Raw genomic sequence first — 18,009 nt, forward strand, 5'->3', positions numbered from 1 at the left:
TTATGTGGGAAGGCGCAGCTCTTCCAACTTGGCCATTGTAGAAGTGAAAATGCTTTCTGGGTTCAGTCCCATGGAGGGCACCATTCAGTCAGTAAGTCTTTTCTGTTTTTTCATTTAACTAGCTGCAAGAGGATGGAACATTATTATTAAAAAGCTGGTGAAATGGGCATCGTGGTATTATCTAAATGTTCACAAAATTACTTGGGATAGAGGAAATGGACCCTGTAATAATTTTGGTTCCTTTTCTCTTACCTTTTTCCATAGTATATATTATTTCCTTGATCATGACAGAGCTTTGGAAGATTATGGGATAGGGAAGGCTCTGGTTCTTAGTCTCCTTTTTTCCCTTTGCCTTATTTAGCTTCTCCAACAACCACTGGTGAAGAAGGTTGAATCTGGAACTGACACACTTAACATTTACTTGGAAGAGGTAGGTATTTGGGAACTGAACCAAAGAACGTGATTGCTTATGTATCCTTGCAACTTCCCTTCTAATCTGTATATATATATATATACTGATGTCACATACACACGGATGAGGGACCCCAGAGAATGAGTCCATAATCACTGAACAAGTTCTCCCTCCATGCTATCCTGATACCATAACATACTGTCGTGCACCTCCAGGGCAGCGCTAACAGATACAAAATGTGAGTCATCTATGTCACTTAAAAATTCCAGCAGCAGCCACATTTTAAAAAGTGAAGGGAAACAGTTGAAATGACTTATAATAACATATCTTATTCAGCCTTACAGACACAAAACATTTTCATTTCACTAATGAAATGAAACTAATATACAAAATTGTTGATGAGGTATCTACACTTTTTTTTTCATACTCTATCTTTAAGTCTACTATGTATTTTGCACTTACAACACATCTCAATTCTGACTGGCCACATTTCACATGCTCAGTAGCCACCTGCAATGTCATAGCTCTGGAGGATTACATAGTGGTTAACTTTGCTGCCAGGCTTCCTAGGCTACAATTCTGGTTCTAGCATTGGCTGCCAGTTGTCAAATGTATGTTTCCTCAGCTGTAAAATGAAGATGGGTAGTAGTAAAAATAGTTATTTATCTCATAGAGCTATTGAAATAATTAAATGACATAAGACATGTAAAACTATTTAGAACTATGTCTGGTCTAGAGTAAGCCCTCAATAAACATCAGCTATTGATGTTATTTTAATGTAATCTTAACATTAATTAATGTTAATCAGACATTGTAGGTAAGCTTTCATTTCAACAAAATGAGACACTTTCAAGGATTAGTAATGTTCTAAAAATCGTTATAATGCCTATTTCTTCATATTCTATTCAATACAAGGAAACATTGTGTAACTGACAGGAGTATTTCCAATTAAAATTTACTGTTGTCAGTGACATCCATTTCCAGCCCCTGCCCCCACAGCAACTCATGTACTAACTGTGGTTTCCTTATCTTCTAGGGTGCTAGGGGTTTGTTGTTTTGAGGGAGCCCTGTATCGTTTCTTATGAGACAACTCTGGTTAGTCTATCAGGAGCAACCCTGACATAACAATGTTGTAGTTGCTTAAAATTTTTGCAAAGTTTATGATGCTTTTCTATAGACCTTCTTTGAGTCTCACACAGCGATTCTCCTTACATGTAAGAAGACTGAGGCCTGGAAGGGTAGAGTAAGAGTGGCTTGTCCAGTTGTGATGCTTGTCAGTGGCTGCGGTGGGAGGAGAACCTGGGGATTCTAACCTCCATGATGCCATTCCTGAGACAGTGACCATCTGCCGATCAATGTCCAGCGAATCTGTCAAGTCTAATGGTCTAAAAGCCAGTGTTCATGATTGTATCTGCAGTAATTTCAATTTCCCTTTTTCTGTGTATATTCTCCCCATTGCTCTTGATTAATTTCACCAGAGGCCAATCTTATTCACATTTAACAAAAAGGGCTTTTGGTTTTATTCGTCTTCTCTGTTGTTGTTTTTGTTGTTGTTATTTTTTGGTTAGTTTTGGTGCTCTGTTTCATTAACTTCTTCCTTTATTATTTCTTTTCTTTATTTTGGGCTGAAGGGAGGGGGGAAAGGATGTATTTTCTGTTCCTCTTTTTCCAGCTTTTCCAGTTAAATGTTGGATTTGTTTGTTTTTAGTCTTCCTTATTTTCTAATGAATTTAAACTATTTCTAATGATATTAAACTATAAATTTCCTTCTAAGTACATTTTATCTCTGCCCCACAATTTTTGACCAACATTGTTTTCATTACCATTTTTGTGCTATACCTTAATTTTTGTTTTAGAAATTCATTGGGCTTTTAAAACTATGCTTTTGTGATTAATTTCTAATTTTACTGCATTATGGTCTGAAGGCATAGTCTTCATCATAGTGGTCCTTTGGAATGTATTGGCATTTCTTTTGTGACCTGATATATGGTATTTCTTTTAGAAATGTTTAGTGTGTGCTCCAAAAGAATGTCTAGTCCCTCTTTCTCGAGTATGGGCTTCATCCAGATCTAAAGGTGCAAGATCAGTACTTCTGTTGTTCATGTCGTATCTCTGCTTATTTTTCTACTTGATTTATGTTCTGAAAAGGGTTTGTTAAAATTTCTAAATACAATTGTTGATTTTTCCATTATCTAGGCAATTCTGTCAGTTGTTTCTTGGTAGATATATTTTGCAACTACATAATTAGGTACATATATTTTTATGAATATGTCTTATTTAGTGTTCCTCTTATTAATACATGCTGTCCTTCTTTTACCCTGATTTCTTTATGTTCATGTACGTGTATATATATGTGTGTGTGTATATATATATATGTATATATATATATACACACACACATATCTTTGTCTTACATTTCTATGCACATGTGCCACACACACTTTTTTTTTTGCCTTAGATTCTATTTGGTCAGGTATTAAGACTGCTATCCCAACTTTCTTTTGGTTTACATTAGTCATTTATTTTAAATCTTTATGGTAACTAAATGATGGGCAGTAGTTCTAAAATGTTTTGATTCCAGGACCACTATGTGCTCTTAAATTTCTAAGGACCTCAAACAGCTTATGGTGATGTGGGTTATATCTATTGACGTTTATCTTATTAGAAAGTAAAACTGATAAAAATCTTAAAATCTTAATTAATTTATTTAAAAACAACTGTATTAAACTCACTATATTTTAACAGAACATTTTTATGAAAAATAACTACATTCCCCCCCAAAATTAACGAGAATAGCAGATTGTTTTCATTTTTGCTTTAATAACTGGCTTAAATGAAAAAAAGTGTATATATCTGGCTTAAATGTTAAGATTAAAATTCTCCTATCTGCTTCTGCATTCTGTCTGTTGCAATATCTCACATCAAGTAGCCCCTGCATACTTGTACAGTAAAAGATAATAAAAATGGAAAAAGCAAATAATATATTAGTAATATTCCAAAAATAATCCTGGTATCACAGACTCATGGATACAGTTTGGGGCTCTCTGAGAGTTCCTGGGCCACTCTGGGGGACACTGTATCTAAAGAAATCTCAGGATCCTAATTAGGTATTTATAACCACATACCTAAATTTATAACATGAATCTTATTTCTTTCTTATAGTAGATTAGTTTATACAATTATCTTAAATTCTCCATTTATTCATTTATCAGCCAATATTTATTGAGCAAACAATATGTGCCAGACACTCTTCAACATAATGGAGATAAAGCAGTGAAAACAGTAAATGTGACCCTGCTTTCACAGAGTTGTGATGTTCTAGTGGAGAGACAGATGATATGTAGAATCTAGGGAATACATATGTATGTGTGCGCACGCACACACACACACAGACACACACACACACACACACACACACATTCAGTAGGAATGACTGCTATGCAGGACAAGGGGGTCAAGAGTGATGGCAGGAGTGGGCCAGGATGTGACTGTGTCTAAATAAAGTGTTCAGGAAAAGCCTCTCTGGGGAGATGTCATTTGATTAGAAATTCTGAATAAAGAGAGATAACCAATAGGGGGCACAGAGCCATTGGAGTAAAACGGACGCCTCTGTTTCTTTGGCCACTTCAGTTAATTTAGTGGAGGACCAGTGGGTTAGAGTAGACCAAGAATGAGGGGACCATTTTACAGAAGAACCCAGAAGCTCTAAATGTCCTAAGAAGAAAGAGGCAAGAATCTTTAAGACTGTCATGGGGCAGAAGGGACAGGGAGAAAGGTTTCAGAAAAATCTGTTGAAAAGTCTTTAACCTCCACATTACATAGTGTTATTTTCACGTCAGTTCTAAGGTGATGTTTCGTCTACCTTCCCCATAGATCAGTAAGAAGACTCAGACTTTTACCTTCTCCATCAGCCAAACTGTGTTGGTCACCAACCTAAAACCAGCAGCTGTTACAGTCTATGACTACTACCTACCAGGTGAGGGCTGAGACTTCACTGCATCTCCCAACATATTTCTGCCTCATTCTTCATGACATCTCTCTTAACTTTACAAATACTCCTTCCCAGTCCAAGTTGCACATAATTACATTATCTGATCTCGATCTCCTAAAACATTTTAATTCATATGTCTTTTTAAGAAGTCTTCTGCATTAGAGATATTCCATATGATGTGGTCCATAGACCAACAGAACAATGTGGACCGTTGTTCTTTAAGGGCTAACTATTCATTTTTGCTGTCATTAATAATTTACCATGAATGTGCAAACATTAGTGGTTGGAACCTTCCTGTGATGCTGAATCTACTCATAATCTGTAGGGATCCTCTACAAAGGCTAAAGCAATAGTTTTTATGAGGTATTTTCTCTTTGAATGTATGAGGACGGCAATATAATAATATATTATCTAATTTTACAGATGAACAGGCAACAGTTCAGTATTCTGATATCTGTGAATGAGGTAAGCCCAGAAGAGAAAAGATCTTTGGAGTAGGGTTGTAGTATTCAGAAATTAAGGGGACCTTCTTCTGAGTTACTGTTATTGTTTTGGGGAAGCATACTTTTGATAGAAAATGGTTTTTCCTTTTTTGTCCTAAATTCTTGTAGAGAGAATAATAATCTCCGTAGTTCACTTAAGAAAAGCTATTATAATAGTGGATTTGTGTGAGGGGTTCTATGTGATTTTTATAAACAGTTTTTTCTGATTTGAAAATTGGTGCATTTTCCTAATTATTTTTACATCACATATCTTTGTTATATAAAATACAAAGACAAAAATAAAGATTACCTGATTCTACTCCCCTGAGATAACACATTAATAATCTCATCATGTGTTTGTGAGGTGTTTTTTTTTTTCCTAGTTAGGAATAAGTTGCTCTGTACTTGTGAAGACTTTCTGAGTGTCATGATCTTCTGTTTTTGTTTTTTTACCCCAGGTTTGAAGTTGGAAAGTTAATCTTCTGTGACATTATTGGACAGCATTCTTTTGCCTCTTAAAACTGAACTGATTCAATCAAATAGATTTCTCTGATTGACTAGTAAAAGGATAACAGATGAGCAGGCCAGATCTCAGCTACTTTCTACTACTTCACAGATGCATGCACAGGTGCCAGAGTAAAGAGCTAAGGGAGATGGACTAGGAATTATCACACAAAAGAGGAACTACATGGGAGAGATCATTGTGGGAAGAGATCTAGCCATTTATGGGATTCTCCAGAGAGGAGATGGTGGTATAAAGGGTGACCAAGAGACAAGAATGTCTTACTGGAGGTTAAATCTAGGGGGAGATGTAAGTTAGGGCTCTGGGAATAGATTTAAAAAATAAACTTTCTTTTTCTTTGAAAGAAAATTTGGATACTTGGCTCTGTGCATATTTCTGTGGATACCAAAGGTTCTGTTTAAAGATGATGAATATCCTTTATCCAAAGCTCCCATTTTGGCTTCTTCCCTAAACTCTTTGGCCCGATGTCTCAGAGTTACAAATCAAAGGATTCAAAGAGGGTCCAATAGCACAACCTAATTAAGGGACTGTTCTCAGTCAGCCATCACTGCAGGGCAAATTGTGATTGATAAGGAGAGTGGCTGGCCAGGATTCTCTCCCTGTCTCTGCTTTGCTCCTCCATCACCTCAGTCACCGCAGCCTTTTCCATACAGGGTACCCGTCATTGCATAAACTCTTCCTTGGAGCAATGTCTTCATTTGGGAAACAGGTTTGGAAGCATACAGACAGATAGGGAAAGAAAGGTGAATAATATTTAAACAGAGAGGATTCTCTAGGTAATTATACCCTTTTACCCTGGATGTCCACACTCTGATATCGCTCTCCTTGATCCTAAACTGACTGGAAGAGTTGGAGAATCATAAGCCCATGATGGAGAAACACTTCCATAAGCCCAGGGCCACACTTGCATTAACTATTCATTCCCTGTCTCCTGCACCCTAGACTCTGCCTGGTCCTCGCAGGAGCTCCCAAATTGAGAGAAGATGGGGAACATATCCAACAGAGGCCTCCCAAGCCTTCTTACCCCTCCGGTATCATGGCAAGAGAACTGATATAAGTAACAGGAAATGGCCATTAGACACCGACCTAATCTCTCTGGCCTTCATCCCCTCCCCTGCTCCTCTTCGTCACACTTAAATCTGACATTATTTGAGGTGTCTGTTTGGATATTCCTGATTTAAGAAGCCTTTCCATTAAGGAGGAAGAGAAGGGAAAACAAGTTGAGGGAGATGAGAAAATAGGGTAGAGAAATGAAGCCCCTGACAAACGAAGCCATGGAATTAAGCTAGTGTTTATTCAAGGAAAAAGCATGTGACTTAGACTGAGACCCTTAGGCAAAAACTGAGTAATAAACCATGGGTGGGAGTGACTTGTATAGAGCAGTCCTGCTTCTATCAAGGAAGAGCTGCTGTTCTGTTCTATCTTCCCATAGTTGGCTACCTGATGCTTCCTTGTCTTTTCTCAAGGTCCCCATTGAATAGTTGAGAAAGGTAAAGTAGTTGGAATAAAGAAAATACAAAAAAGAAAGGAGTAACCAAAGAGGGATAACAAGTTTCTGCCAACAAAGTCACCTAAAAAACCCCATTATTTTATTTTAGTGTCACTGATACACAATCTTATGAAGGTTTCACATGAGCAACATTGTGGTTTCAACATCCGCCCATACTATCAAGTCTCCCCCCCAACCCCATTGCAGTCACTGTCCATCAGGGTAGTGAGATGCTATAGAGTCATTGTCTTCTCCATGCTGTGCTGCCTTCCCCATGACTTACCTATATTGTGAGCGCTAATTATAATGCCCCTTAGTCCCCTTCTCCCTCCCCACTTACCTCCCCAACCCCCTTCCCTTTGGTAACTGCTAGTTCCTTCTTGGAGTCTGTGAGTCTGCTGCTGTTTTGTTCCGGCAGTTTTGCTTCATTGTTATACTAGACAAATGAGGGAAATCATTTGGCACTTGTATTTCTCTGCCTGGCTTATTTCACTGAGCATAATACCCTCTAGTTCCATATCCATGTTGTAACAAATGGTAGGATTTCTTTTCTTCTATGGCTGAAGAGTATTCCATTGTGTGTATGTATCGCCTCTTCTTTATCCATTCATCTACTGATGGACACTTAGCTTACTTCCATATCTTGGCTATTATAAATAGTGCTGCGATAAACATAGGGGTGTATATGTCTTTTTGAATCAGGGATCTTGTTTTCTTTTGGGTAAATTCTTGGAGTGGAATTACTGGGTCAAATGGTATTTCTATTTTGAGTTTTTTGAGGAACCTCCATATTGCTTTCCATAATAGTTGAACTAATTTACCAGCAGTAAATTCCCACCAGCAGTGTAGGAGGGTTCCCCTTTCTCCACATCCTCACCAGCATTTGTTGTTTCTTGTCTTTTGGATGTTGGCCGTCCTAACTGGTGTGAGGTGATACCTCATTGTGGTTTTAATTTACATTTCCCTTATGATTAGCTATGTGGAGCATCTTTTCATGTGCCTGTTGGCCATCCGAATATTTTCTTTGGAGAGTTTCTGTTCAGATCCTTCGCCCATTTTTTAATCAGATTATTTGCTTTTTGGGTGTTGAAGCATGTGAGTTCTTTATATATTTTGAATGTTAACCCCTTATTGGATAAGTCATATGAATATATTCTCCCATAGTGTAGGATGCCTTTTTTAAATAACCCCATTCTTAACACAAACATCAAAAGAATGACAAATTACCTGTATACATCATGCCTTATGCTAACCTTTACCCAAAAGGCCCTATAAAACCTCAAACTCTAAACCTTTAAGTGCACGTCCTCTTTGAGGTTGCCCATATTCCCCTTTCTTCAAGCATGTCACTCTCTGTCCTACTTCAGATAAGTGGGGAGAAGCTACTGAGAGCTCTGATTTGGGTTTGTAAGTTCCTGCCTGGTTGACCCAGACAAGACTGCAGCTGTATGCTCGTGCTCTTTAGTAACCTGCCTGAAAATCTCCTTTCTTTGCCTTTGAGAAGTTCTCAGAACATAATCTTGTTCCATCCAATGCTCTGCAGCAACCCCAAAGCCTGAGGTAGTAGAGACTTAGTCCTCATGTCATGCAGATTCCAGCAGACCTTGGATGCCAGGTGACCCTAGCTTTAAGAGTTGGCAAGAGATTTGCCCAATGCCAAGCAAGAGTTCAGCAAGCTTCCCTTTTCTCCCTCTGTTCTTCCTTGCTGTCTGCTGCCTACAAAACAGCTGCCTTTCCCTGCTGTTCTTGCTTTAATGAATTCCTTCCTCACTTTGCGCTCTGACTTCCATACATCTCCAAACTGAATTTTCTCTCATCATTTCCATGGAGCAAATATGAGGAAAAACATAAACTTCAAACATTTTTTTATTGTGTAGCTCCTAAAAGAAATTTTAAAAAGCATACACTCCCTTGAATAATTTCAGTCAACATCTAAAATTTTCATCTTAAATAGTTGAAATGATATGATTTCTGGATATTAGAATATTAGCAAGAATAAAACTGTTGTACTACTTAAGAAATATTATCTAATGTAATCGACAGTCCATACAACTTAATACCCACTATCCATTTTTAAAAATGACAAAATAAGTTCCTTAACAGAATTTTTACACTTTTTCCTTTTCTCCTGTCAACTCATATTTCCATCCACTTTCATTATGGAATTTTTCTAATATATTTTTATGTTTTCAAGTTTTACTGATCACCCTAACAAACTTCCTGCCACAAGAGAACATATACAACTTGAAATATCAAAGTATTTTTATTCTATAAGACTAGAAGGTATTCAAGAATTCTTGTGGGTTGAACTAACATTATAATTATACATAGATTCTGTGGATCAAAACAGCACAAATTTAAAAAATAAACAGTTAAAAAATTTTTATTACATATTTTAGTAAATAAGTACTAAATACAAAATGTAAAATAAAATTGGAAACACAATTTCTAGTAGGATGGATATAGTTGGGGTATTTTTTCAGTTAGTGAATATATCTATAAATGGTCATTACCTATTTCTAGAATGAGATATGATTAATTTTATTCTAATGTTTAATTATATGCATTATAGATACATTCTTTGAGAAATCTCCCTCAAGTAAATGAGAAAGTAGGAATGGAAGGCATTTATCTTTAGCAATGTCACCAAATTTTCTGAACTTTTTCAAATTATATGTCAAAACCATACAATAATTTTGATAAAAAATTATTCTTAGTGATCTATTATCAGTGTTCAACTTGATTAGGTCATCTTTCAATTTGTTTGACAGAATTGTAAATCATTAAAAGGAATCTTACATTAAAGTAGTTTAACTCTTCCACCATTTATGTATTAGAAGTCATAATCTGAATTTTTTGTGTATCACTTGACTGATTATGTGTATAGTTTGTTTACTATTCTTGTTTTGTTTTAATTTTATACTTGCTTGGTAAGTAATTGGTCTACTACCTTTACTATGGGTTTATTTTGGTGAAAACTACTTAGGCTTAGGAAAATTTCCATCTGCAGAAGTCCCTTTAACATATCCTGTAATGCTAGTGTGGTTATAAATTCCTTGAGCCTTCATTTTTCTGGGAAATGTTTAATCTCTCCTTCAAATTTGAATGATAATCTTGCTGGGCAGAGGATTCTTGGTTAAAGGCGGTCCTTCTGTTTCCATACATTAAATATTTCATGCCACTCCCTTCTGGCCTCTAAAATTTCTGCTCAGAAGTCTGCTGGCAGCCTGATGGGCTTTCCCCTCATAAGTAATCTTTTGTCTCTCTCTGGCTGCTTTCAATACTCTCTCCTGATCCTTAATCTTTGCCATTTTAATTATTATATGTCTTGGTGTTGTTTCCTTTTTGTTAAGGGCTTTCTGTGCTTGCATGACCTGCATGTCTATTTCCTTCCCCAGATTGGGGAAGTTTTCAACAATCATTTCCTCAAAGAGACGTTCTATCCCTTTGCCTCTCTCTTCTCCTTCTGCTACACTTATTATGAGAATATTGTTTTGATTGGAGTTGTCACACATCTCTCTTAGCATTCTTGCATTCCTAGAGATTCTCTTTTCTCTCTGTTCCTCAACTTCATTGTGTTCCTGTTGTCTAATTTCCATCTCCTTGTCTTTTTTGAAGTTCTCTCCAAGATCTTCAACACTTTTCTGCAGATCATTGAGCCTATATATGACTATAACTTTGAAATCTTCATCAAAAAAATTGGTGATCTCCATTTTAGTTAGCCCTCTTTGTGGTATCTTATCCTATAGTTTTTTTTGGAAGATATTCCTCTGCCTCCCTCACTTTGTCAGAGTTTCTGTGTTTCTTTCTTTGTGTTAGATAGATATGCTATGCTTCCTGGTCTAGAGAATAATGGCTTTATGAAGAAGGTGTCCTGTGGTTCCCAGAGGCTGAAGACCATTTACTCACTAGTGCTGGATCGTCCTTTGTGGAGGAGCCCCAGCTGCTCTTGGTGGGCACTGGGTGGGGCTGCCTTTATGTCTGTCTGCCAGAAGTCATCTATCTCAGTCTACTGCTACTGGCGGTTTGCCTCAGCTGGCCCTTTTTAAGCAGAGTGGTGGCTTCTGCTGGGATCACTGTGGGAAGGAACACCCTCTGCTTGCCCTGCAGTGATGGCGGGGCTGCTGGATTAACAAGGTTTGCAGGGCAGTCACATGGCTCTGGAGTGGGCATGTGGCACCCACCTTGGCCACCCACTGGAAGGAAGGAGAGCTGGCTCTTACATGACCTCTCTAATTGGGCTGAGACAGGGCTGAGAAAGCTGGGAAAGCCTCCCTCTGCCTACTAGGGATCAAAGTGTGATGCTGCAGGGCCAAGTGGATGGCACTCCAGCGATGTGCAGAGAAGTGCATCGGGGCAGCAGAGAGGGAATGGAGGGTTTGGGGCTCCTGCAAGCGCCCAACTTCTTTGGCCAAGGCAGGGCTGGGGAGATATTATCTACTTGCTCTGTCTCCTGCGGAAAGTGCTCTGTCCAGCCCTTACCCCTCTGGCACCCCTCCCTCCCACTGCTAGCAAATCTTTCAAACTGCCACCTCTACTTTGGGTCTCAGTGGGACTGGTGGAACATGCCTGTCCTCCACAAGGGCTGGGGTTTCAGCCTCCCAGAGCATTCCAACTGTCCCTGATGTCCAGACCAGCTAATCACCGGAACCCAGTATGATTTGGACTTGTATTTCCAGAGCAGATCTCCAAGGTCAGGTGTGCAGAGTTCCTGGACATGTCCCCCCTGCTCTGTTCCTCTTTCTCCTGCCTGTGGGTTGGGATGGGTAAGGGCTTGGGTCCTACTCCATCATGGCTCTGCCACTTTACCCTTCTCTGTGTGGTCTTCTCTTCTTCCCCAGGTGTAAGTGGTCTGGTTTGCCATCTTTGGGTCATTTTTAGGGTTAGTTGTGTTTGCTGTAGTTGCTGGTGTGTGTGTGTGTGTGGGAGGAGGTTTCTGCCTTGCCTTCCTACTCTACTGTCTTTTTTTTTTCAGCTCAGAAAGTTTTTTTTTAAACCCCAGAACATGAACAATGCACCATTGGCATGAATGAAAGTTTACATTTTGTAAAGCGAAAAAGGAAAAGAAAAAGAGAAATGATCATGAAGCTTCAACTCATATAGCCTGTTCTCAGTGAAGAGACAGAAATCCATGTCAAAGCTGAAGATCTAGGAAGGTAAGCCTTTGTACTGTTTGGAAAGTCTTTGCATGTACTATAGTTTGAAAATTTCTGGTTTAGTGTATATCTGGTGTCAAATATGCTGTGTTAAATGGTAGCTCTACCACTTGTTAGCAGACTGACACTGGGAAGTTATTTAACCTATTACACTTCAGTTTCCTCCTTAATGAATGGGAGGAATAATACTTATCTCAAATGTCAAAGAATGGTGGCAAGAGTGAAATAACATTTTCCACGTGATGTACTTAAACACTTACCTATAGGGAGGGAGGCATGAATTACAGGTGAGACTTTGAGGGGGTGATGGATATGTTCTTTATCTAGATTGTGGTGATAGTTTCATGGTTGCATGTATATGTCAATATTCACCAAATTGTATACTTTAAATGTGTGTAGTTGTACACCAAATTTACCGTTAAGAAAGCTGTTTTTACAGTATTATTTGGCATTTAGAAAGTATTCAATGAATAGCAGCCGTTATTGTGAGGCGAGATCCTGAACCTTTCTTTTCAGGAATTAAAATTTCCAGTCCCACTGAAGTCCTCTGCTCTGTAACTGAGGCCCAACCCCATGCCTTCTTTCCCCAGTCCCCAGTAAGCATGGAGGCAGGGAAGTGACCCCTTCTGGCCAGAGTGGGTAGGACATAATGATGGCTTCTGCTTTTTAAGTGTTTGTTTGTTTACATTTTATTTATTTATATGTCACTTATTTTGGAATAGATAGACATACCAATAGAAAAATTCAAGGGTACAAAAAGACACCTTCCACATCTCTCAGTTCTCTCCTCATGAGTAACCACTCTTAGTTTTGTTGAATCCCAGCTCCCTGAAAATACTGCCCAAACACCCATTATTCAGGCAAAGCTGGGTTTATTCAAACTGTGGTAAAGGATCACACTGCCTTGAAGGAGCCTTAGCAGTGTCTGAGAAGGGAAGGCTAAGTCAGGATATTTATGAGGTTTTTGGGGTCTGCTTTAAGGGCATCTTTCCTGTAGGGGTTTGATTAAGTGGGGTAAGGATCATGGTTTAGGACTGTGGACATAGTAAGGTGAGGATTTTTAAAAGTCTTAGACAATACCCATTTGATAACTGTCTGTTAAAAAGCTGAGCAATCTAAAATGTTTTTTTCTGGATGTTCCTGAGATAAACAATACAATTATATGCAACTTTTATTTTCTGGGCAAGAGTTTTCTGGAATATTAAAACAGTGTTGATGAAGATAGTGGAATAGTAAAGTCAAGTTAATGTGACAGTAGACATTGTGGGTGTATATGATTCTCAGTTTCTTATATATATTTTCAGAAATATTCTTCACAAAATCAACAATACATGTATAAATCTAACAGATGTCATCTTTTACCCTTTAACAGCTGTTCTAGAAACACAGAAATTGATTATGAGGTATTCCTTACGAAATAGCTATTCCATAGCATTTGCTCTATAGTTTTTCAGAGTATGCATACTTTCATCTTTTGTGTTGGATGGAATTACTGTTGAAGTGTTTTACTGGTATTTTCCCCTCAGCAATTTATTTAACAGATTATGGTTTTGGCAAAACTGGTGGGGCACATTTGCTCTTATTCCAGGTTTCTTCTCTTCCATCATACAGCACAGTTACAGGTTGTGTGGCAGGGGAGATAATTATTCCACAGCAATGAAATATGAAGGCAAGTGAAGAGCCTTTATTAAATACATATTTGCTGGGCACCTGCTGAGTGACAGGTACTGCACCAGGCACAGGATAAGCATGATGACTACACTCTGCCCTTACAGGGCTTAGAGCTTAATGAGGAAGGTAAACACTGAATGTACAGATGTGAATGGAATGAAAGGACAGGAGTTGTTGGAACCTAAGCTAATTTTGAGGCCAAAGTAAGGATTCCCAGAATGGATACCTGCTTTGCATTCTTAAGGATAATCAGGGATGATATAGGTGTAGGGGTAAGGCATGGGAAGGACGTTCTAGACAGAGGAAATAGCTTATGCTGCTCTGGAAACTGTTTTTTTTCCTCATTTGCCTGTTCTCTGTGTCTAGCAATTTGTTCTATGCATTTTGTGATCTTTTCAAGTATTTTGAGCAGGAATGTCCAATAGAATTCCCCAGTTAGAAGTCTTCATCCTGAGTACGTAAGAGTCTATCCTGCCGTTAGCCTCCCTCATCAGTGCAAGTCCTCTTGTGGTGGTGGTGGTCCCAGGGAGAGATGACCCTGTACTATTTTTTAGTTTTTAGGGGATGCAATGAAGATCATTTTCTGAATTCTGGATTAAGTTCAAGAACTGCCCACCATTGGCAGAAGATAGAAGTATAATTTTTTAGAATGTGTCTTTAGTCATCACCTAATATGATCTCTTCAGCTGAAAAGTGAGAAAACTGAGACCCAAAGTACAGAACTCTTTATGATGTCCTAGACAGACAGCCCAGATGACCCAAGGGCTACAGAAATAGCATAGGTTATTTTCTCACAGAAAGCTGACATGCTGACATGTCTCTCTGAACACTTCTGCCATGTGTAGAAGGTGATGATTTCTTAAAAATGGATACTGTATCCTAGGCTCTTTTTTTTTTTTTAATCAGTAAAATTGTTACTCTGGAGAAGTTCTAGACAAATGTTAGGGGGGTCTCTTACCCAGGAGGTGAGGAACTTCCTTCAACAGGTCCCAATTTTGTTCCCCAAGACGGACTCACTGGTTCATGTTCCCTGGGCTGTACCCTCTGGAGATCTTCCTTTGCCGTTATCCTGCTTGGCTGCCTCTGGGGAGGATATGGGAGGCCTGAGCAGGTTTTACAGCTTGCCCACTGCCTGCAGATTAAGAGTCCAGGAGTCACTGTTCAGCCTTAATAGTCACAGATCTCCTAATCCAGGTTCATGGTTTCAAAGTTTAGTCAGCTTCTTTGATTTGTCAGCTCCATGTGTCAGTAGCCATACTGATAATTCTGTCTTTCTTTCTCAGTTTAGCTGTGGGCACAGCAGGCCCATTAAGCTGTGGTGGGAGAGTTATGCCCTAAGCTATCTTTTCTAACTCAAGCAATTTGCTGGGCCATAAATGAATCCATTCTGAAGCTTGGACAACAGATATGACTACCACGCCTTGATTTGGTCCTTGCCACAAAGCTAAGGTCTGATTAGCTTTTATTACCTAAAAGCTTTTCCACGCAGCTGACTCGTCCAATCCTATAAGCCCCCATATCTCTGGACTCTCTTTTCCCTCTTACTCCTAATTGGAAACTCCATCTCTTGTAGTACCTTGTCAAATTCAGTCAAATGCAGTAACCCATACATGCTACTGATATTCTAGTTTTCAACTTTTTCTAGAGCTATAAGATCAAATGCATTATGTGACTTTTAAGTTATTATAGATGAAAAATAACAGATTGTCCCAGACTTTCAGTCTCCACTAAATTTCCTCATCACCTGCTGACTGGTCCTTCAACTAGTTACATATTTTAGGACCTAAATCTTATTCATAGTACCAATGGGTCAGGATTGGTCAGGTTAAAGCAAACTCAGTGTTTAGTACTTGAAATAAAAACATTTATTCCTTATTCTACATGTCCATTGAGGGTTGAATAGGGCCTGTGCTCCCTGTTGTCTTCATTACAGGACCCGAGGTGATGGAGTATCTGCTTCATTACATATTTTGTACCATGTGGCACAGGAAAAGAGAGAACATGGTTAATGGTGTGCACTGGCTCTTGAGGCTTCTGGCCAGAAGTGATGCACATCATACCCACTCACATTTCAGTGGCCAGAGCAGGTTACATGGCCATATGTAATTTCAGGTGGGTGGGGAGGTACAGTCTTACCATATGCATAAGGAGAGGAGAAAGATCTGAACCACTTGTGATAAGTCTTCAAGGTCACCTCAATATGGCAAGAACAGTAAGAGATTTAGAACTTGGTATTAGAGTTTTAGTCTAATATATATCTTATATATATATCTTATTGTGGACAAGTCATTTAGGATATCAGTTTTGGTAACCTCATCTATAAAAATGGAGAAAATAGTCCTTAATTCAATGAATGCTTGAGAGGATGAAATAAGACATCACATGTGAAGTCACGCAGCCCACATTAGGTTTCCTCTTTTCTTCCACTCACTGCTCAGAGATGTGTCATACATACAGTTTTAGTATTTTTTATGAAGAAAAATGTGTATGTGTTGGTTGGCTGTGTCAATTTAGATTCAAAATTTTCTTCTACCCTACTACATTACAAGCTTTTTGAGAATAGGAACAATGTTTTATAGTTCTTCTATATCTCTTACATTGCCTGGCAGTGTTGAAAACATAATACATGCTAATATATATATATATATATGTGTATATATATGTATATATTTACATATTAATATATATACATATATATTACTTTCTCCTGCAAAGTGTCTTACTTCTATGGGATTGACTTAACTCTCAAAGCTTTAAAATTTTTCCAATTTCTTCTTCTAGAATGTATAACTTTTGATTTGAAGTTTTTTCCAATTGATATTTTATACTTAAAATGTCAGGGTGACACAAAGGAGATATTACACTCATTTACATTTAAAGAGTAGACATTTGGGGAGATTTCTTGAGTTCACTCTTTGGTTCACCTTTTGGCACAAGCAGCCTAAGAGGCTTACAACCCAAGGGACCGCTGACATGATTTGGGCCCTGGTCCTGAGGGAGAGAAGGGCCAGTAAGTGGGGAGTGTGCTGCTTACTTGCAGTGGTTCCTCCCTGGATCTGGGTGCTCCGAAAGCCGGGTCAGAGGCAGAGCTTGAGTACAGGCTCATCAACAGCCCCTAGATCTAGACCAGACATTTTAATGATGACCTCTCAGGATCAAGGTGAAGATTAAATGGATAAAAAGTAAAAAAACATCTGACATTGTTCATGTAAATGACTGTTAAGATTGTCATTTGACCAGTTTGATCAAGAGATAAGATGCTTAAAAATATTCCTTCTGATTCCTTCATATTCTTACCAAACTGTATCCAAATATTTTTCTCTTTTTCATAGGAAGGACAGCTCTTTCGGAGACCAGGTGAGAATGCTGATACCCTTCAGTATGTAGGATCTTCAATCTGCCTTACAGTCTAGTTGTGAATTAATAATAACCATCAATATTTATTGAATGCTTACCAAAGACAATCAATGGGTAAATTATTTCTGTGCATTACTCACAAAATTCTCACAACAACCCTGAAAGGTAGGTAGGACCATCCTTTTACAGACAAGGAAAATGAGACTAGCAGAGGTGATGTTCTATGCCCAGGACCATGTAAATGGCGGAGCTAATAAGTAGCAGAGTTAGGATCCAAATCCAAAACTCAAAGTTCATGCTCTTAATCATAATACCAGACTTAAACAATATGTATACATGATTTTGTTCCTTAATTATATTGTGCTGTGGAAAAAATGAGTATTTTTGTTCATCTTAGTATCTCTATGGTGTCTAGCACAATAACTTGAACAAAGTAAATTATTAAATCATAGGAAATACTGGTTCTCTGTGAGGTGTTATGTTTGCATAAAGAATTACAGAATCAAGTATATGAATTCAGGTTTTGTAAGTGACACATTTGAAGGGTATCAGAACATGCCACCCCAAAATATGCTCATTTTGCATAAGAATTGTCTTGAGCCAAAGCTAACTGAGAAACAGCAGAAGCAAGAAAAGATCTCTCCCCCTATCTGCCTAAAATCAGGGCATAAATTTTCCCTTGTGGAGGTGTCCCCTGCCCCTTTCCCAAACCAGGAAAAGGGAAAAACTCTTAATCACAGGAGACAACATGAGGAACAGGGCACCAATAGGACATTAACCAGTTTTGTATGCAACCCAGCAGTCTTCTCTCACATTCCTTTATTAAATGGCCTGTAAATACCCAGCTTCTCAAATGCACTTTGAACTGACCTTAGTGTCTCGCTGGTTCTTTCATTCATTAACAAGTTACATAAATCTTTGGCTCATG

General features: G+C 38.4%; 1 protein-coding gene and 1 long non-coding RNA gene across 2 annotated transcripts in view; one reads left to right on the top strand and one right to left on the bottom strand.

Annotated features, from left to right (window-relative positions):
• A2ML1 (alpha-2-macroglobulin like 1) overlaps positions 1-5,762 on the top strand; it is a 33,781-nt gene extending 28,019 nt beyond the window's left edge. The window contains exons 32-36 of the mRNA XM_036909915.2: positions 1-91; positions 362-430; positions 4,286-4,388; positions 4,827-4,868; positions 5,344-5,762. Coding sequence (XP_036765810.2) covers positions 1-91; positions 362-430; positions 4,286-4,388; positions 4,827-4,867 — 304 coding nt within the window. The 3' untranslated portion in view covers position 4,868; positions 5,344-5,762. The remainder of the gene's footprint in view (positions 92-361; positions 431-4,285; positions 4,389-4,826; positions 4,869-5,343) is intronic.
• The window catches only part of LOC118924803 (uncharacterized), a 25,322-nt gene continuing 7,322 nt past the window's right edge, over positions 10-18,009 (bottom strand). Inside the window, exons 2-3 of the long non-coding RNA XR_008993865.1 lie at positions 14,742-17,133; positions 10-122 (exon numbers count right to left, since the gene is read on the bottom strand). This is a non-coding gene — a long non-coding RNA (uncharacterized LOC118924803). The remainder of the gene's footprint in view (positions 123-14,741; positions 17,134-18,009) is intronic.

This window comes from Manis pentadactyla, chromosome 14 (genome assembly GCF_030020395.1).
Source record: "Manis pentadactyla isolate mManPen7 chromosome 14, mManPen7.hap1, whole genome shotgun sequence".
NCBI lineage: Eukaryota > Metazoa > Chordata > Mammalia > Pholidota > Manidae > Manis > Manis pentadactyla.